The sequence below is a fragment of the Pollachius pollachius genome (genome assembly GCF_949987615.1).
Source record: "Pollachius pollachius genome assembly, chromosome: 4".
Classification (NCBI taxonomy): domain Eukaryota; kingdom Metazoa; phylum Chordata; class Actinopteri; order Gadiformes; family Gadidae; genus Pollachius; species Pollachius pollachius.
In genome coordinates, this window is record NC_136937.1 from 28,515,383 (window position 1) to 28,534,256 (window position 18,874).

At 47.1% G+C, this 18,874-nt stretch overlaps 4 protein-coding genes across 4 annotated transcripts in view; 3 read left to right on the forward strand and 1 right to left on the reverse strand.

Annotated features, from left to right (window-relative positions):
• Positions 1–1,966: 1,966 nt before the first annotated feature.
• LOC307074247 (inhibin beta B chain-like) lies at positions 1,967–2,410 on the reverse strand (the record flags this gene model as incomplete). The annotated part of the gene is made up of 1 exon (XM_079734265.1): positions 1,967–2,410. The coding sequence occupies one exon, from the start codon at positions 2,408–2,410 to the stop codon at positions 1,967–1,969; it is 444 nt and encodes a 147-aa protein (XP_079590391.1).
• A 2,615-nt stretch (positions 2,411–5,025) lies between these two features.
• On the forward strand, positions 5,026–10,572 carry LOC307075364 (ras-related protein ralB-A-like). The gene is made up of 5 exons (XM_079735938.1): positions 5,026–5,256; positions 6,285–6,473; positions 7,463–7,671; positions 7,887–8,064; positions 8,817–10,572. Exons 2-5 carry the CDS (start codon positions 6,360–6,362, stop codon positions 8,922–8,924), a joined length of 609 nt encoding a protein of 202 aa, XP_079592064.1. The 5' UTR covers positions 5,026–5,256; positions 6,285–6,359; the 3' UTR covers positions 8,925–10,572.
• A 1,864-nt stretch (positions 10,573–12,436) lies between these two features.
• On the forward strand, positions 12,437–14,426 carry LOC307075325 (fas apoptotic inhibitory molecule 1-like; the record flags this gene model as incomplete). The annotated part of the gene is made up of 4 exons (XM_079735885.1): positions 12,437–12,553; positions 13,318–13,546; positions 14,130–14,179; positions 14,283–14,426. 4 exons carry the CDS (start codon positions 12,437–12,439, stop codon positions 14,424–14,426), a joined length of 540 nt encoding a protein of 179 aa, XP_079592011.1.
• A 643-nt stretch (positions 14,427–15,069) lies between these two features.
• The window catches only part of agap1 (ArfGAP with GTPase domain, ankyrin repeat and PH domain 1), a 134,355-nt gene continuing 130,550 nt past the window's right edge, over positions 15,070–18,874 (forward strand). Inside the window, exon 1 of the mRNA XM_079734727.1 lies at positions 15,070–16,119. Within this exon, the coding sequence (XP_079590853.1) occupies positions 15,957–16,119 (163 nt within the window). The 5' untranslated portion in view covers positions 15,070–15,956. The remainder of the gene's footprint in view (positions 16,120–18,874) is intronic.

Genomic DNA, 18,874 nt, shown 5'->3' on the forward strand with positions numbered 1-18,874 from the left:
GGAAATTGACCAAAACAGAAGCTATGCAAGTTGATCTACATGCTATACATTGATCTACAATAATGAATTGCGCAAGGACAGAATAACGTTTCTCTGCCTTAAGCCAAGAAGAAAGTTAAATTAGTTAATCCCACTACGAAAATGCCGCATGAGTTTTCTTGTATTTACGTGGTAAATTCAGCATTATGTATTGACATGGCCGTTTTCTCGATATTTGGCAATAATTCACTCTTCATTTTTCTGTTGGAGCAGCAATGCACTTCTTTTCAGCTAACCCTCAGGGAAACCGGAGAGGGGGAGGGCACACACACACACACACACACACACACACACACACACACACACACAAGAAAAACATGCATACACACACACAAAAACAGAACGACTATAAAAACATATGCACAGATAAAGACAAAAAAGTTGCACACAAAGGAAGAAAAGATCCCATACACTTCAAACGAAAAGAGACCTACAAGACAAACAAAACACACACACACACACACACACACACACACATTCATAGGAGGAGCAGGAGGCTTGTGGGACCGGTTCCTGACACAGACCAGTTAGAAAGGTGACCGGGTTAAATGTGCCTCGACTTTTTCATTTCCCCTCACCAAAAGCGTGCCCGTGTGAATGTGTTTTTGTGTGAGTTTGTGTCAGAGCCCAACAGCTGAACACAGATAGACATCCACAACTCATTCTTAAAAACGAGGCACAAGCGTTCCATAAACACAGTCATGTTTATGCTTGTCTTCACTCAATAGGGAGGGTGGGATGATTGATGGATGGATGATGGATGGATGAGTGATGGATGAGTGATGGATGAGTGATGGAGGGATGATTTATGTACAGCTTCATCTGCATCCGAGTCTCTCGTGTCTTGACCAACATTAAAACTAAACCCTACGACTTGGTAATACGAGGATAAACATAAGCTATAAAGTTATGCGTAACGTCTGATGTGGCTCAAAGACAAATTCTGAACTTCACTCATAGTTAATCCATGCAGAGACAGTTGCACACTACTAACACACACTGAGACACACACACACACACACACACACACACACACACACACACACACACACAAACACACGCAGGTGGCGGTTCTGCCTGTGGTGTGCGACTCCAGAAGTATTGTCCTCTTCTCACCGCCCATAACGTCTGATGTGTGCACCGCACCTCAGAAACAACCAGGTGCTCTATCGCAATGCCTATGAGCCAGGGGTGCACCTCAAATGCGAGGCATGCTGAACGATTTAAATTCCTCTGGAAGATGTATGATGCAAAATCGGGTTTTTCTGTGATCGAGCCGGCCTCCCCCCCCCCATCCCCATCTGACCCACATACAGCTGAATCAGGTTGGACGGTTAAACGCAACGTTGATATATGTGTTCGATGTTACAATAGATATGTTACATATGTCATCTCAGGCTTCAGTCGCGGAGCCAACCCCACGTGAGTCTATGTGCAGGTGACGATTTCATTCAGAAGTTTGCCTCCGGCTTACTCTCTTATACGGGGATGTTTTTTGTGAATGGCTACCGTGGTTACGTATGCAGACATTTTTCTTTTTTTTTAGCAACCGTTTAGCAAAGCGGACGCTTCCGTCCACGACGACTTACGGTGAACTTTAGATATAAAAAATTGACAGCCTACATGAAACACGTTCCACACCCACACACACATACATGCACACGCACATTTGTGTGTGCACGCCCTAAGCACAAACATATACACTAAACATATAAATAACATATATTGACATTAGTACTAAAATATAAACATAGGCCTATCAATCTTAAAGGACAAAATAATAAAAAGAAACAAGAATGTATAAAATATTTTGATTTAACTACTGACTGACTTCTATTCCCTGTATTTAAGTATGTACGCATTTCATCAGTGCGTGAAAAACTATGCCAGGCGTTTTGCACCATCCCCTCCGTCCACGTCTAATGATCTAGTCCCGCACAGAGAAGCCCTCCCATGCGGTGTGTCTCCGGAGTCCGGACCCACCTGTCTCCGCGAAGCTGATGATCTCCGAGGTCTCCTCCACCGCCTGGCGGCTCGTGGCATGCCCATCCAGGTAAGGGATCTCCACCCGGCCGTCCTCGCGCACCTTCCCGGCGTGCAGCTTCCGCAGCGCCGTCACCATGGCGGCCTTGGGCACAGGGTGCGTGATGTTGGGTCTCTCCCGCATCTGCAGCCGGCTCAGGATGTGCCTCTTGACGGCCTCCAGGAAGTCCACGTTCAGCGTCTCCTCTGCCGGGTCGTTCGACTGCGTGACCCCGCAGGACGCGCACGTTTCCTGGGACACCGTGGGGTGCGCCTCGGTCACCGTGCAGCCGACTGAGACCATGCAAGCCACGAGTAATGCCGCTTGGAGACACACACAGCTACTCATGTTTCTCTGCCGTGATCCCTTTGTGGAGGAGGTGGTTGATCACTTTATTTATTTATTGAACTTAGCAGGCGTATGTTACCGTTGATCGGCTAGAAGTGTAACGGGAAGCACGAGGCGCGGTACACCTGCAAGAAGAAACACGCTTTTCATTCAACAGTCCTTTTCCATGCGCGAGGGGTGCACCTCAAATGCGAGGCATGCTGAACGATTTAAAGTCCTCTGGAAGATGTACGATGCAAAATCGGGTTTTTCTTTTTTAATGACTCAGTTTACCCGGGTCTTTTTTGGTCATTTTGTCCGCCAAACCGTTCCCCATCCAATACGTTTTTAGGGCGCACGGTGCTCAGAGGGTCAAGGGAGTCAGAGAGTCCAGAGAGTCCAGAGTCCAGAAAGTCCAGAGTCCTTCCCGTCCCGCCGCTGATGTGATCCCGCCGGACTTTGAAGTCGCTCCAGAAGCGTCGCCCAGCGCGTCTCAGTCCGTGACGGACAATACCTGACGTGACATGGCGTGATTTAATTCCGCCGATGCTCAAAAAATCAAGTTCACAACCAGCACCCTCCCCCCCCTACCCATCCATACACGACCACCCGCAAAAGCAGCAGCGTCCAAAGTATCCCTCCATGCCAAAGTACGCGTTGACCAGAAACTGCCCAAAATCCCGATTCAACATTATTATATGTCTTCTTTTTTTTTTCAATCCATCAACTCCCACACGTTGTCATCGTTGACGTGAGTCCTCCTCTCTCCTCTCTCAGACGCGCACGCTCGCTGTGATGTGATGGTGGGACGTCCCGGCGCGCGGCTGCTGCTGTAACCCCCTTGATCCTCCTCCCGCGCTGCAGACCAGGTCCATTCTGGCCGGCTCGCGCCCCTGACGTCGAGGTCTGTATACGCTGAGGAGGAGGAGGAGGAGGAGGAGGAGGAGGAGGAGGAGGGCGGGCGGGCGGGGGCGGGGGGGGTATACGGACGGGCGAGAGGGTTGGGGGGTTACACCTGAAGAAAGAAGCACGCAACTGATGAAGGTTCATGGGGGGGGGGGGGGGTTTGGGATTAGATTTGGAGGCCGACCGATAAAGCTCATCTTTGCCCTTTTCAATCGATCGAGTTTTGAAGATTAATAATAATACAAAATATTAATTCTAAATAATACCATCTACAAAATATTTTTGTTTTTCCGGTTGTTCTTCAAATTTTAATTCTTCATTGGAAACATGTATTCCCTTTTCAAATCATCTGAGATTTGACAATTAAAAGATATTAATTCTAGAGAATAATAATTCTGAATAATAACTATCCTAGATAATATATTCTACAAAATATCTCTTTTTTTAGGTTGGTGTCCACATCTTCATTCTTAGAAAAATGTAGGCCTATCCCCATTTTAAATTGAATCACTTAAAGGACACGATATCAATTAATCGATGGTCGGTTATTGCTCTTACTCAGAGCTTCTCATTAATTATTATTCTACAAACAAAAGGGGCGTGGTCTCCTATTGCGCTGCCGAAAGGTTAGGATCATGACAACGTTAAGCCTTTCCAAACGATCCTGGTAACGAATTGGCAAGTGGCAACAAATGGCCTCTTAACTCGCCCTAATGACTTTGTTTTACATTTGAATTGGCTTGGGAGCGCAGTTGGGGACCAAAACCATTCAATTCAATTAGTTGGTAAACGAAGAAGAAAAAGAAAAAAAAAAGGCTGAACACTGAAAACAACCATTAGGCAATTAGAGACTTCCATTCCCTTAGGAAAGTGGGAATGGACATTTATTTGGAGGCAACTTGCTACGTAGGGTAGGTGTGGTGGTGTAAAAAATATAAACAGGTTTCCCTGCGTGCGTTCTGGAGCGCACGTTTCTGTACATGACCTTGACTTTGGCACAGACCCCTCACAGTCAAGTCAGCTTTGAGATAACACTGCCCCCTTGTGTCAAGAAGCAAAAGCAATTAGGCGTCTCTCTCTCTCTCTCTCTCTCTCTCTCTCTCTCTCTCTCTCTCTCTCTCTCTCTCTCTCTCTCTCTCTCTCTCTCTCTCTCTCTCTCCCTCTCGAGATGTATCTCTAAATAGGAACATCTATTTATTTATCTCTCTGTACATTTATATATGTTAGTCTTTCTGTCTGTCATGGTTCTATCTGTCTGATAGTTTCGAAATTTATTGTAGAAATATATATATATATACAGCCTACATTTGAAATGCTACATTTTGTGAACATAGCAACAATAGGCCTGCGATTAATTTACCAGGTTACTTCTTGATAATTTCAAAAGCCTTTCTCGTATTGCAAATATGAAACAGTATTTTACCACATCCCTTTTTATCATTGATGTGCACTTTCTGTTTTTATTATCTTCCCATGTTTTACCAAGCAAAGACAACCAATACAGCTCCCATAACCATACCCACTGGCTCAGTGGCGGTCGTGTCCATAATCCCTGTTAAACGTATCAGTTGGCCGGCATTTGCATCGCATAATGCAATGCACTTCTATGCAAAAAAAAAACACGTCCACGTTCATCCAAACAATGTGTCGGTCGGCTGGCTGTCACTTTAACGGAGCAGGAATGTGATGACATCACATCCGCTTCGTGTAATCTTCCCGGCGCTGCGTCCGAAGGCGAAGGTGGGGCGAATTCTTTTTTTTTTTTCGCTCGTCAACTCTTTGCTAGAGAGTAGCAACTTGGAAGGAGGCGCATTGTTGTCAGAAAAAAAACTAAAGTTAAGTAGCCTACGGATGAAGGAGCCGGAGAGGTGAGTCCAGACGGAGGAGCGTGCGTCTTGTTGTGCCGCCGCAAGCCAGCAGTAGGGGGTCCCAGCCGGGCTGCAGGAGTCCAACACACCGCGGTGAGTTGGGAATGTCTTTCTTCCGAGTTGCCCCCCATGCATAGAGCTCTCCATACCCTTCCTTGCTGTCCTACCATATGGGCGTGATGGTGTTTTTGCACGATACATAGTGGATCGTGTGTTATGTGAGCTAGTGGCATTTGGGGACGTTTTTCTGGGGAGGCGTTTTACTCCGATCCAACGTTTTTCTAACCGAGGTGTCGAACCCGAATCATGGGAGAAGCTGTGTTATGCATGTGGGCCTGTACGGTTTTCCGTTTTAATTCAATGGAGTCTCATCGTAGCGCCTACTTCTTCTTCCTCGTCCAAGTTTGATAGTTCTCCTTTTTTTTTTCTCTGTGGTGCGCTCCTAAAATGGTGGCTCTCTTCGTTCATTTATTATCACAGTCAGGGAATTTGCAGACATGATCACAAGCAGCGTCTCGGTACAACCTGTTGGCCCTGATGAGGGCAAACGTGGGCCCGCCCGCAGCTCCCACTGTTTGTTTGGTTTTATTGCATCTATTACACGGTACCTCTGCCGGGGTAATCAGTCAATGACAAAAACAACATTCAGAAATACATTAACGTGTGCAGAGTACACTTTAAATAAACAAACAGCGGTAATATCCATGCTATCCATGTTTATTCGAGTTTGACATTAATAATAACACTGTTCATACAATAGTGGACAGTTGCTCCTTAAATGTACGGTTGTTAGGGTTATTTGTAGCCTCATTTGCAGCCTCCCCTCCCTGCAGTTTAGTTAAGTGAGTTAAGTTTACCGTGGTCAGAGTTTTGTGGTTTCACACGTTAGCCTCTTTTTTACCCCAGCGAATGACATATGTTTTTTTTTAACTACAACTTTTGCTCATTAACATGTAAAGTTAGCTATGGAAAAGCGATTTCAAACTGGGTTGAGTGAGTAAATTTGTTTGCTGTTTGTGGGTGTGAACGAGATAACGTTACCCGCACGTCAACTTATCTACTGTGTGTGTGTGTGTGTGTGTGTCTGTGTGTCTGTGTGTCTGCGTCACTTCACGCTAAAGAGCGGTTCCATTTCGAGGGCACCCAGATCTCCGTTCCCAACGCCACACGTCAAGCGCCTGTCAATCAACGGCGCCATGGCGTCCAGTAAGAACAAGAACCAGAGCTCCCTGGTGCTCCACAAGGTCATCATGGTGGGCAGTGGCGGCGTGGGCAAGTCCGCGCTCACCCTGCAGTTCATGTATGACGAGGTGAGGCCCGCTTCTCCTCCACTGGCCCCACCCGGTTCCTGATAACAGCTCTCTGTATCGCCCAACCTTACAGCGTTGCAGAGGTGTGTCCCCGCTACAGTGTGGCTGGGGGGCCATTGGCCGGACGTGAGGTCACGTCTTTGGTTCATTAAAGCAGTAGTACTAGTAGTAGCCGTAATAGGAACCGTGGTAGGAGTAGTATTTGCAAAAGGCGTAGCAGTTGTTTTTGTAAAACTAACACTAAAGCTGCTTTTACACCGGCGCGCGGCAACCCGCCGCCTCCATTCATTTCATTGAGGGAAGGGCGGCAGAGGGGAGGCGGTTACAAAAGCGGCTGAAAACCAGGAAGCGGTTGCCGCCCGCGTGAATGCGCACAGATTTTGCCGTACCGCTCAGCTTTCCCCGTGTTGAAACTTTCAGCGGCAGCAGCAGCCGCTTTTGAAAACGCCTGGCCCTTCACACCGCCGCGCTGAACGCTCCGGCAGCGAGGCGGTTATAAGGGCGGTTGCCGCGCGGCGGTGTTCAAGCACCTTAACAGTAGTAGTAGTATTTCCCCAACATATCCATGTTGTATATGTTTTGATAGTGTGATCATGGGCGTAGGTTCAACATTTAAGGAATTTCTCACGCTCTTCTCAAGTTGTGAACAGGCGGAAATTTTGGGAACGCAAACTGAAAATACTTGAATTGAGTTTGAGGAGAGTGTGAAGAATCACGTAAATGTTGAGCAGTGGTAGTGTTTGTTTTGATAGTTTTACTTGTGAGTAGGTTAGAATATTATTCTTTATTGTCATCGCACAGGATACAACAGAATTGAAAATGAGAATAGGTTCAACGTTTCAGTCATTTTTCACACTCCTCTCAAAGAAAATGTTATGCATTTCAGTTTGTTCTCCCAAAAATTCCCACCTGGGAAAACAAAGTCTGTATCTCCACATCCAGTGAAGAGACCGCTAAACACTATCCGAACCCCCCCCCCCCTCCTCCAGTTCGTGGAGGACTACGAGCCCACCAAGGCGGACAGCTACAGGAAGAAGGTGGTCCTGGACGGCGAGGAGGTCCAGATCGACATCCTGGACACGGCGGGCCAGGAGGACTACGCCGCCATCCGGGACAACTACTTCCGCAGCGGCGAGGGCTTCCTGCTCGTCTTCTCCATCACGGAGCAGGAGTCCTTCGCCGCCACCGCAGAGTTCAGGTATGGCGTCCGCGGCTGCTGCTGTTGTTGTTGTTGTTGTTGTTGATCGCAAAGGTTCTGTCGTTTTTAGCCTTTTAGCTTTTTAAAGTAAAACGGGGTACACCATGAACTTGGGGGTACACCAAAAACATTTGAATGTTAAACATCAAAGTCTCCCACTGCAATCAAAGTAAAAGGTGTGTGTGTGTGTGTGTGTGTGTGTGTGTGCGTGTCAGGGAGCAGATCCTGCGGGTGAAGGAGGAGGAGGCCATTCCGCTGCTGCTGGTAGGCAACAAGTCGGACCTGGAGGAGCGCCGCCAGGTGTCTGCGGACGAGGCCTCGGCCCGGGCCGCCCAGTGGGGCGGGGTCACCTACGTGGAGACCTCGGCCAAGACGCGGGCCAACGTGGATAAGGTAACGCCGCCCCAGCCTCTGGCATCCAGACCGTGCGAGGGTCTCTGTCTGTTTGTGTGTGTGTGTTTCAGTGTGTGTATACTGGTCAATGTAATTGTCTGCGTGAGGGTCAGTGTGTGTGTGTGTGTGTGACGGCCTGTGTGAGTGTGTGTATCTGAGGGCCAGTGTGTGTGTGTGGTGAAAGTCTTGAGTCCTCGAAGCTTCAGTCCTTGGTTCCTTAGCCCATAAAATTGAGTCAGCCATCAGCCATTGAAATTCAAATGCATGTCAACATGATCTAAAAAGCCCCCACGATGACGCATCTCACGCCAAAGACGAGTCCCAAAGACGCCATAGGATCTCATTCAGCCCAGTCAGGACAAACAACCACTAGGTTTGGGGGCTGTAAGTTGTATCAATGTATTTTCAAATACCCTTGTGCAAACCCTAGTAGTTTGTGGTGAAACAAAAACGACACAATCATCAAACCCAGGCCTTAATAACACGATTCAGGGACATGTGACGGCTGAAACCTATCCAACAGTCTCTCTCTTTATTGGTTTGGAATTGTAAAAAAAAATAGCAAGTTAATGTCTTAATCCGGAATCCCGGGGAAAAACAGTGCTTGTTTCTAAGGTATCAGGAAGTTTCTTTCTGTCACTGTTTCTCTTTCTGTCTCTACTTCTCTCTCTCTTTGTCTCTCTGTTTTTTTTTGGTCTGTTTCTCTATGTATCTCTCATTGTCTCTCTGTCTCTCTCGGACCTTCTGTCCAGGTGTTCTTCGACCTTATGAGGGAGGTGAGGAAGAAGAAGATGTCTGAGATCAAGGACAAGAACGGGCCGAGCGGCAAGAAGAAGAAGCAACGGTGCTGCCTCCTCTAACCGGAGAGGCCAGGTCGCCACGGCAACAACACCCACCCCCTCTACCCACCCCCCCCATTCTCCGCCGGCGTAGCGACAACGGCCCAACATCGGTACAACTAGACACACACTAAGAGAATCCCCTTGACGTCCGAGTAGAGGGGGGGGGGGGGGGGGTTCGACAACCTCGACAACCGGGGGTCCCAGCTTGACAACCGATCACGGCTCATCTTAGGACCCTATCCTACCCAGGACTGTGCATGTTAAGTGGATGGACGTGCCGGTGCACACGTAGTTATTTCGACTGCAAGAATGTGTGCGTTACGAATCCAATTCAGCATCTGGGATACCACTTATTTTTCTTCCCACAGAAATCTTTTTTAATTAATTCTGCGCGGGCAGGCCGCATCAAAAGCCTCCATTCCCTAGGGTGAAAAAAATGAAAAGATTTTCATGGGAAAGGTTTGCCGATTTAAGGAAATCCAGTGTGTTTACTCAATTGAATGTAGTCACAACAGGAATTGTTTTGACAAGCCTATTTCTGTGCTTTTATAAAAAGTCATCGTGGGTTACCATAGCTACCCCCCCCCCCGTCGATTTTTCAAGGAGATCACTAAAATGGGACATGTTTAGTGCCAAATATATACTTCTCGTCCTCATTTAGTGAAATTTGGTGTAAAATGGGTCTGGTGTAGGAACAAGTCCTACGGCGCGATCGTCGGTCTGGTTCAGTTGTAGCGCCACTGAGCTGAGAAAAACTACGAAAACGAATGGCTCCCACCGCTCTATTCTCGACATCTTACGACTATTTGGAATCTCTTGTAGTCGTGGTGTTTGAGTCAGGTGATGGGTGATTTCCTTCAGGAAAAAACGCGAATTATCTTCCCTTATGTCGTATTATCAATGGCGTTATTTTTAAACCTGTCGTGAATGACCTATTATAATAAACCAGCTGATTTCGGAAACGGATCGTGTTTTGGGGTTTTTTCATGTGACAGAGGCTCTGTGGTGTGGGGGGGGAACGAAAGTACACTATACTGACCTTTTGGTTTGAACTGCTTATTAGATGGTAGCTAGTTTTGAATTCCTGTCACCAAAGTGCAGTTAACATAGGATAAAACCAAAGAAACACCAGCGAATGTCATGGCTGGGGCAATGGCGGAAAAGGAGCTAAAGCCATTGGCCAAGTGTATTACTGGTACAGCAGGGATTGCCCCAATGCTCTTTGCTTACCAAACAACTTGTATGTTGATGGTGAAACAGTCTTCATTCATTCATGTGACAAATGTCCTTCCTCTTCCATATTGCGGCAGACAGATATACAAGACTGAGTGGTCAACGTCATAGTTTGTTTTCTACAGTCGCCCATGATGAAACAGGCCTCGTGGCTCCACAGTCCAACCTGTGAGTCATGTGGTGAATGTCGTCTGCTTCACTCAACCCGTTAAGACCGAAAAAGGGACTCAATTCACCCATTCATCGTTCGTAGCACATACGTATATATTTGTACTTTCACAGAGTCTTGTGATTTTATTGTTTTCTATTGGTGTGTCACACATTTGTAACACAAACTCAATACATTGACCTGCACATAAAACAAGTATGCAGTGAATACCTTTATAACTGTATTATATATTTGTATTAATAAAGAAAATCATATTTCACAACAGTGAGCCCTCTGGTCAACTATTATTCAACCATCAGATGAAAAAAAATAATATGAAAGGGCCAATGATGCCATATACACACATGCACACACTCACATACACACATGACTTATATTGTAAAGAATTTGAATACAATAGAAGTTTGCAAGACAGAACTAGTTGTAGATGTGTTTCACCACTAGATGGTAGTCTAACCTTGAATTGCAGCTCGAAAGACCCTGAAGCGCCAGCCACCTCATTACACTATTTATTTAGTAAGTCGATATGCAGGGTTCATATTGGAACAAGTGCCAGATGTAAGATGTGCTTTATTTTGGGATTAGAATGAGGAACAGGTGACTTTAATTCTGTACAGTTCGAAACGTGGTCACCATACAGCAGCCATGTGTGTGATTCAATAATATATGGGATTTATGTAAGAAACAGTCTGTTGAAAACAACCAACAGTAGCTGCAACTCAGATCTTCTGCCTTCACATTATCCTGCTATCTGTTAAACTCCTTAAACAATTGCATTCCAGTTATTTATTAGGCCTAATACTAAAACGGTGTAGGTATTTTATGATTCTTAAAAATAAAGGAAGTTCCTTTAAAATCCCAAACATCTGCAACACCCATTATTCAATGCTACTACTACTACTACTACTTCAACACTTCTACTAGTAGTAGTGCTACTGCTACTTCTACACTTAATAATATACGTCATGACAATTTGCTTTTGTTTTCAGGACATAAAAGCCTTGGTGTCTACCATGCATTACTTCAAAAACTCCCCTTCAGGGAAAGGCTTAAAAAGAAAGTATGCTAATTGAATATGCCTGACGGGCCAGATTAAACAATGGGGCGGGCCGCATGTGGCCCGCAAGCCATAGTTTGCCAACCTCTGCCTTAAAGTGAGCGAGTGTTGGGGCATCAGAAGAGAAGCAACAGCATGTGTTTGTGACTTTAACTAACCAGAGGCCAGTGGGATCTTCAGTAACCCAGTTAACTGGCCGGATGAATAAAGTTCAATTAACCTAATATCATTATCTAATAATATACAAGGAGAAACTATTTCAGTGTGTTTGTCACATGTGTAAATGGCTGTGTAAATGGAAGGGTCAATCTTCAAATAGGCCTCTAAACCAAGTCAAATCAAAGCAATCGAATGGGTTACCTTTTAGCTTAAAGGTGCTGTAGGTAAGATCTGAGAGTTGCAAAGAGAGAGAGCAGAAGAGAGCGAGATTGTGGATGAAGCCTATAAGGGTCTCCTCCCTCTCTGCCCCCTCCCTCCTTCCCTACCTTTCTCCACCACTGACGTGTTTCATTCACAGTCCGGTGATTGACAGGCGAGATGGATTCCCTGAGTCCATCAGGAAAGAAAAAGAAACGGATATTATCACAGAGCATTTCACTCACTAATAGCTGATGTGCCAAATCCAGGCCTTTTTCTAAAATAACTTTCTAAAATGACAGCCCTTAAATCGTAGCCAGCACCTTCAACTCCTCAGTCGTTTGCTCAAGAGCACTTCATCCAAGGGCTGACGCATTCTGTTCCAACCGGTTCCCAAAAACCCTGTGTCCCCGCCAGCGGGGGTGTCCTCAGCCAAGAGGCGGAGCTCCCACCTAGCCAAGCCTCAGAAGTTGCTGGAGCGACACTGGAAGTGCACAACCTAAGCCTCTTACTGTAATTCACTGAGCCTCCAGAGTCCAGCACAGCACAGCCGGGATCAGGGGAACGTGAGGAGCCGGCTCCCGTCTAAAGGCTACACCTCTATAGTGTTTACCCGTCTGATAACAGCGGCGAGGGTCACGTTGTTGTCTCCGTGTGGATCGGATAACACAATGGCTTGAAGACCTCCAGAGAGAGAGAGAGAGAGAGAGAGAGATGCAACCCGGGGACGTGGTGGGCATGTGGGTGGTGGCCCTCAGCGACGGAGTGTACAGGATAGAGTTTGCTCATGGCACCACCACGGGGAAACGCGTCGTGTACGTCAACGGACAGGTAGGCCTTTGTGCTCCCCTGGGGTCATTTGTAAACGCGGGTCTTGTACCGCCGCCCAGGGTAGGTTGCCACACCCCTCAGAGAGCCCAGCCTCCGGGCTGAAGCGGTGCTGCTGGTGGTCAGAGAGGAGGACAATAGAGAGGGATGGAGGGTTAAAGGGGTGATATCGTGCCGTCAGGTGTGAGTGGGATGAGCAGTTACCAGCCGTTTGAATATCGGCCTTTCCCTGTGCCCTTGTGACATCACTAGTGGGCGTGTCCAGTTCACCTATGTGTATGTTGGATAGATCAGTATCATCAGCCTACCCGCTGGAATGTGGCAAAATGTTGCTTGTCTTTCCAACATACATCTAGGTGGACACACCCACTAGTGATGTCACTAGGGCGCAGGGAAAGGCAGATTATTCAAACGGCTTGTAATGGCTAATCCCACTCACACCTGGTGGCACGATGTCACCCCTTCCAATAAAATGAATATGTTTGCTCGGAAGAAAATCAAATGCACAAGCAAGATTTAAACTGTCTGTATCAATTTTCAATATTTCCACGTAGTTGTTCAAATATGCTGCTAAACAGTCAAGGCTGCATCTTTTTAAGCAAGATGTCAATTGAATTCCGGAGTTAAAAAGTTGCAATGCATTCCGAGGCACAGCGTAAAAAGGGGGCCAGAACGGGTCCTTTGTGCCCCGTTGACAGGACAGGGCCATCCATCCCAGCTCGGGGGAACTCAAGTCGGGGCCTGTGGTTCAATGCCCCCTTTGACAGGAAGTGGTCCGAAGGGACTGGATGTTCAAGCTGGTGGGGAGGGAGGCGTTCACGGTGGGCCGCGCTCGTGCCAGAGCCTGCGTCAACATCGAGGCAGTCACCGGCTTCTCCTACGAGTACTCGCTGGAGATCGACGGCAAGAGCCTGGAGAAGTTCCGCCACGACAGGGCAAAGGTCACCACCACCTGGATCCTGAAGGTGGATGGAGAGGACTTCAGGGTGGTGCTGGGTGAGGCTCTGAGGCCATGTTTAGATTCCCAACCTTCTGGTTGAGAAACGATATTAAAGCCAACCTATCCCTACAGTCAGCCACACCGCTGAGGAGACACCGTTCACTGAGTTGTTGCTCTAGATTAATAGGGCCGGGTGATGTCACTTGGCATCGATTTGAGCCAATCAGGGGCTGCCGTTGTGCTGTCCTTGTGGATCTAGTGTTGATGTTGGCTTTTAATGTGCCACTGCACAATAATTACCTCAGGTGTTATTCTGATTGGACGTGGGGAACTCCAAGTTCTATTAAAACCCTCTGGGAAAATAAATCGATAACTAGGGGGGAAAATGCAGTTCAAGGTTCATCCATTCAAGATCACTCATTAACAGTAGTTCCATGTCTGGAATGATAACAGTGCAGAATGATTTCTCATCATGAAATATCAGAAACTACCGTTTAATATAGTTGTATAACAGCAGTGACCAGTTGCATGCAGTAGAGTTAAAACCCTCCTTGACGGACGAAACAAACCTTTTTTCTTTCGGAGAGAAGGGATATTGGATTGTTAAAAAATAACTCATAAATCATGTACTTCCAACAGAAAAGGACACTATGGATGTGTGGTGCAACGGACAGAAAATGGACACAACGGTGAGGTTCCCGATGTGTGAACCTGTTGGGACACGGTGATTGTGTGGTCCTCTATCCTATGCGCCTAACTTTATTCTCCTCTGGTTCGAACTGTTGTGTGCAGGGCGAGTTTGTTGACGACGGCACCGAGACCCACTTCTCCGTGGGCGACCACGAGTGCTGCATAAAGGCCACGAGCGGTGGGAGGAAGAAGAGCGGCATCGTGCACTATCTGCTGCTCGACGGAGAGACGATGCCCGCACTATGACAGCAACTTTGAACCAAATACTTAAATATAAATAATAATGATAGTCAGTTCATTATTATTATTATTATTATTATTATTATTATTATTATTATTATTATTATTATTATTATTATTATTAATACAAATAATAATGATGACAACGTCTCTCAAACATACATTCTTCTTCATCTTCTTTTTTTATTATTATCATGATATAGGCCTACCACCTGATTCTGATTGACGAGATAGATCATTGCATTGTCTTTAGTTTTTCTAAGTATAAGTCCACTTTTCTGGTAAGATGTGTAAAATGATAAAATAAAGCATGTTTTGTGCGTCAGTGTATGGCCTTACTGTACTTACTGTATCTTAAATGGCGCAGATGGTTATTACACATGTCATTTTTTTAATCCCAGATAAATACGTTTTAAGCACTTTGCAAACAACACTCTTACGTTGAAAGCATACCATTGGCAGTGGTGGGATATACATACATCGTACATTGCATTTAAACGAAAATATGTCCTCAGAATTAACCGAGTGGGATTTATCATTGAACCTGCGCGTCCCAGTTGCGCAGCAGTAACGCAGTGTGCAGCTTCTCGAAGTGAAAGGGAACAGACGTTTTTCCAAGAGGAAACACACTCACACTAGCGTCCTGCCCTGGACGTACAGTGCCTACGTTAACGGAATAGATACACCAACGTGCACTGGGAATCACTCAGTGTGTTCGGACCTATCGTTGGCCGTATTTTAGGGTTTTCCCTTCCTCGTCAGCGCGGGGGGTTATCTCAGTAGGTCCGGGGCCAGCTACTGGAGTTTGGACCAGGGTTCTGCGGCTGGTCACACACTCGACAATAAACGAGGAACAGGACTCTGAGCGGTCTGGCACCCAAACGCACCGCGTCTCACCCCTGGCTGAAATCAACGGTGGATCGGGTTTGATTCGTCCTTGAACGGGTTGGCAGCCGCAGTCACCCGTCCTCGCGTGGGAACGAGCCGCTCTTGTCATTTTAAGGACACTTTCCGGGGGTGGAGATTTTCCCGAGTTTTTAGCTCACCCACCCGGCTCGAACGCGCAGCTTGTTAGCATTAGCTCCCCGACTAGCTAGCCACCTAGGAGGGAGGCCTTTCCATCCATAGCTCCTCGTCCTAAACATTGTGATGATACATGGCTGTAAGTAACCAACAGCCTTTTAATGCGGACTGCGACACACCAGAAAAGAAAGCCTGAGCGTGTGTTTGACATGGTCCCCGTGTGGCCCGTAGCAGGGATGTGGGGACGCGGTGAGCATCTGTCTCTTCTCCAGGACTGAGTGGGACCCCCTCGGTTCGGTGTGTCGGGACTCCTGGCGCCCAGCAGCGGCCACTAGATGAGTGGCGTTCCGCACAAGGCGACAACACATCAGAGTATCCCGTGGTAGTCGGATTCCACACCCGTTATTTAGTCTTTCCCCTGTGATATCTGGTGGATTTTCTTGGCCAGTCGGTTTATTGTTTGGGAGAACTTAAGGAGCGATCGACACCCCCCCCCCCCCCCCCCACTGCAACATGAACTACCAGCAGCACCTGGCCAATTCGGCCGCGATCCGAACCGAGATCCAGCGGTTCGAGTCCGTCCACCCCAACATCTACTCTATCTACGAGCTGCTGGAGCGGGTGGAGGAGCCTCTGCTTCAGAACCAGATCCGAGAACATGTCATCGCCATCGAAGGTAAGGATAGCCCTCATCCTCAGTCATCAGCATGGGCCGTTCTCTGAGATGTGTGGGACCATAATCCAACACATCTCGTGTGGGATATGTGGTCATCTTATGAGTCGTTTTCAATGACCGGACGGCCAGTAGGTTGCTGTTCTGTTGCCCTGGGACCTCGTCACATAGGATGTCGCAGTTCCCTCACCTGTAGTCATCATGCACAGTTTGGCCCGCGTCCCAACCTTTTGAACCTCTGCACTCAACATGCCACATGATATACATGCATGCCCCCCTGAGAGTTAACGTAGAGGAGTGATCGTGCCATGGTTAATATACGAAAGTATGTTTATTATACTGAGGGAGCCTGTTGTTGTCGTGGTTGTGGTTGTTGTTGTTGTTATTCCTTACTCAATTGAACGGCTGAGACAAGAGATTGATATTCGGGCTATCATTTGCGCTTGATTCTCGATTTGTCTCCGAAACTTCCCTTCCACCATGCGCAATTTCGCGTTTATTTGTGTAATTGTACATCCCCATACCCAATACTACCCAATACAATACCCAATAAAAATGCAATTTTGGCCTACTTTTAGCACAGCCTTTCTTGTTTTTTGTAATCTTACACGTTGTAACATAATAGACATCAGCATGACTGCAAGGATAGGCCAAAAAAGAAAAGCGACTGGAGTGCACACAAAACACCCAAATCAAATCACCGCAGAAGCAGCAGCAGCAGCAGCAGCAGCAGCATTACCCTGGAGACCAGAGACACAGTAGCGTGTGAAATGGCAGGGGGGAAGGGGGCGGGGCTCTGGAGCTGGCCCGCATCTGCACGGATGGATGTCCGAGTCGGGTAACACAATAGTGACTTGCCGCACGCGCGCGCGCACGCACGCGCCCGCGCAGTTTCGCACGCACTTACGCACACAGTATTGAGTGGCACACGGTGACTCACTCGGCCAGCTTGCCCTGCCGCTGAAAATAGCTCAAAACATCAGAAGTATTCATTGCCGCGGGCACTGCTGCGCAACACATCTTGTTGAGCCTCTTCTGTCTTGCATGTTTAGGAAATGCATGAAAGAACTGTACAGCAACGAGTGCTCGTATTCGAAATGAGGTTGAGTGACGCAGAACGTCTTCATTATCCACAAAAGCCATTTGTAGTAAGGACATCAACTCGTCCCGTATTATGTCATCCTGATTTGGATAATTGTACTATTACTACTATATGGGAGAGTGCTCTGCACTGTGTGTGTGTGTGTGTGTGTGTCTGTGTGTGTGTGTGTGTGTGTGAGCCTATGAGGCTTGCGGAGCTTTGCAGGCCAAGGTACTAATGCTGGGTGTGAATCATCATGTGTTGCTGTTCACTGCCTGACCCTTATTTGCATCTGTTGAGCGTGAAGCGGCCTGCGTGCGCATGAGTGAACCATACGTGTGGCTTATTTGGATCTGTCCGCATCTGTGCTTTTGTGTCTGTGTGCCACTGCCACTGAGCTGTGTGTGTGTGTGTGTGTGTGTGTGTGTGTGTGTGTGTGTGTGTGTGTGTGTGTGTGTGTGTGTGTGTGTGTGTGTGTGTGTGTGTGTGTGTGTGTGTGTGTGTGTGTGTGTTACTGTTTGTGGATGTATATGCACAGGTGCACACTGCACATACATGTTCTTTCAGCGCATGTCCACAGTTTGTATGTGTATACATAGGTTGTCTTTGTATTTTTGTGCGTTACTTGTCCATGTGGCTTTACCAGGTGTCATTGACCCCTTGTTCACGGTGTGGCCCGAGTGAAACCAGGATCGCTGCTCCAGATCATGTGAACGTTGCTGCTGGCCTGGCTCAAACAGGGGGACTTTCAAAGTCACACAAAGTGACATTTTTAATTTGAATAACTTTTGTTTTCATTTTTGATTCTCTGCTTCCCCGTCACACAGTGGAGGAGCTTTATGTTGAATTAAAATCTTTAGCTGTAACTGTGGCATTGGCGATGTTGATCTGCAGCATGAAGACAAGGCCTCCTTGCTTTATTCAAGCCGTCTAAACATAAAACCCCAAAGTCCCATGTTTGTATCCACCCTGATGTCGTGCTGTTGGTAATCTTAAGTCATAAAATGACTTGGATTTAAGGATAGGCACCCTTAACTCAACTAGACATCGTGATGAGTTCTGAGCATGTCCACCCCCATATCAACACCAACCAGAACCTTGCAGAAGGTCTTCCACGGGGCCTCCCCATCACCTGAGCCTCCCTATCACCCTAGTCCGTTGTGCCCACTTGGTGGCTGTTTGAATGGGACCACACGCTTCCTTATGACAGACCGCCGCTGTCATCAACACAACATGTGCCCTACTTAGCTCTCCTCTCTTCCTCCCCCTCCCCCCTCCTCCTCCTCCCTATACGAGTGTTGGGATTATACCGCTGTTATGCTCCTGCTTATGTCCTTAGTACCGTAATGCTAACTGTCACAGAGCAGCTAGCCATGTTCGTCAGGAGTGTAGCACACATTTACAAGAAATGCATGGCCTAGTCAAACGCATCGCACCAGGGTTGTTCAATTGAGTGGGTGTGGACGGATGGATTAGACCTGATTCTGTAAAATGGCCATAAGTTAAGACGCGCATCATTCAATTGATTTCGATCTGCTCCCTGATTAGGGTTCGTTCATTCATTGCACCAAAAAAGACACGCGTTCCATTGAAGATATGCACATGTCGATAACTGCCCGCATTTCACTCGAACTAAATAGACTTCCCTTCAGTCGTATATATTTTTTCTGATATCCA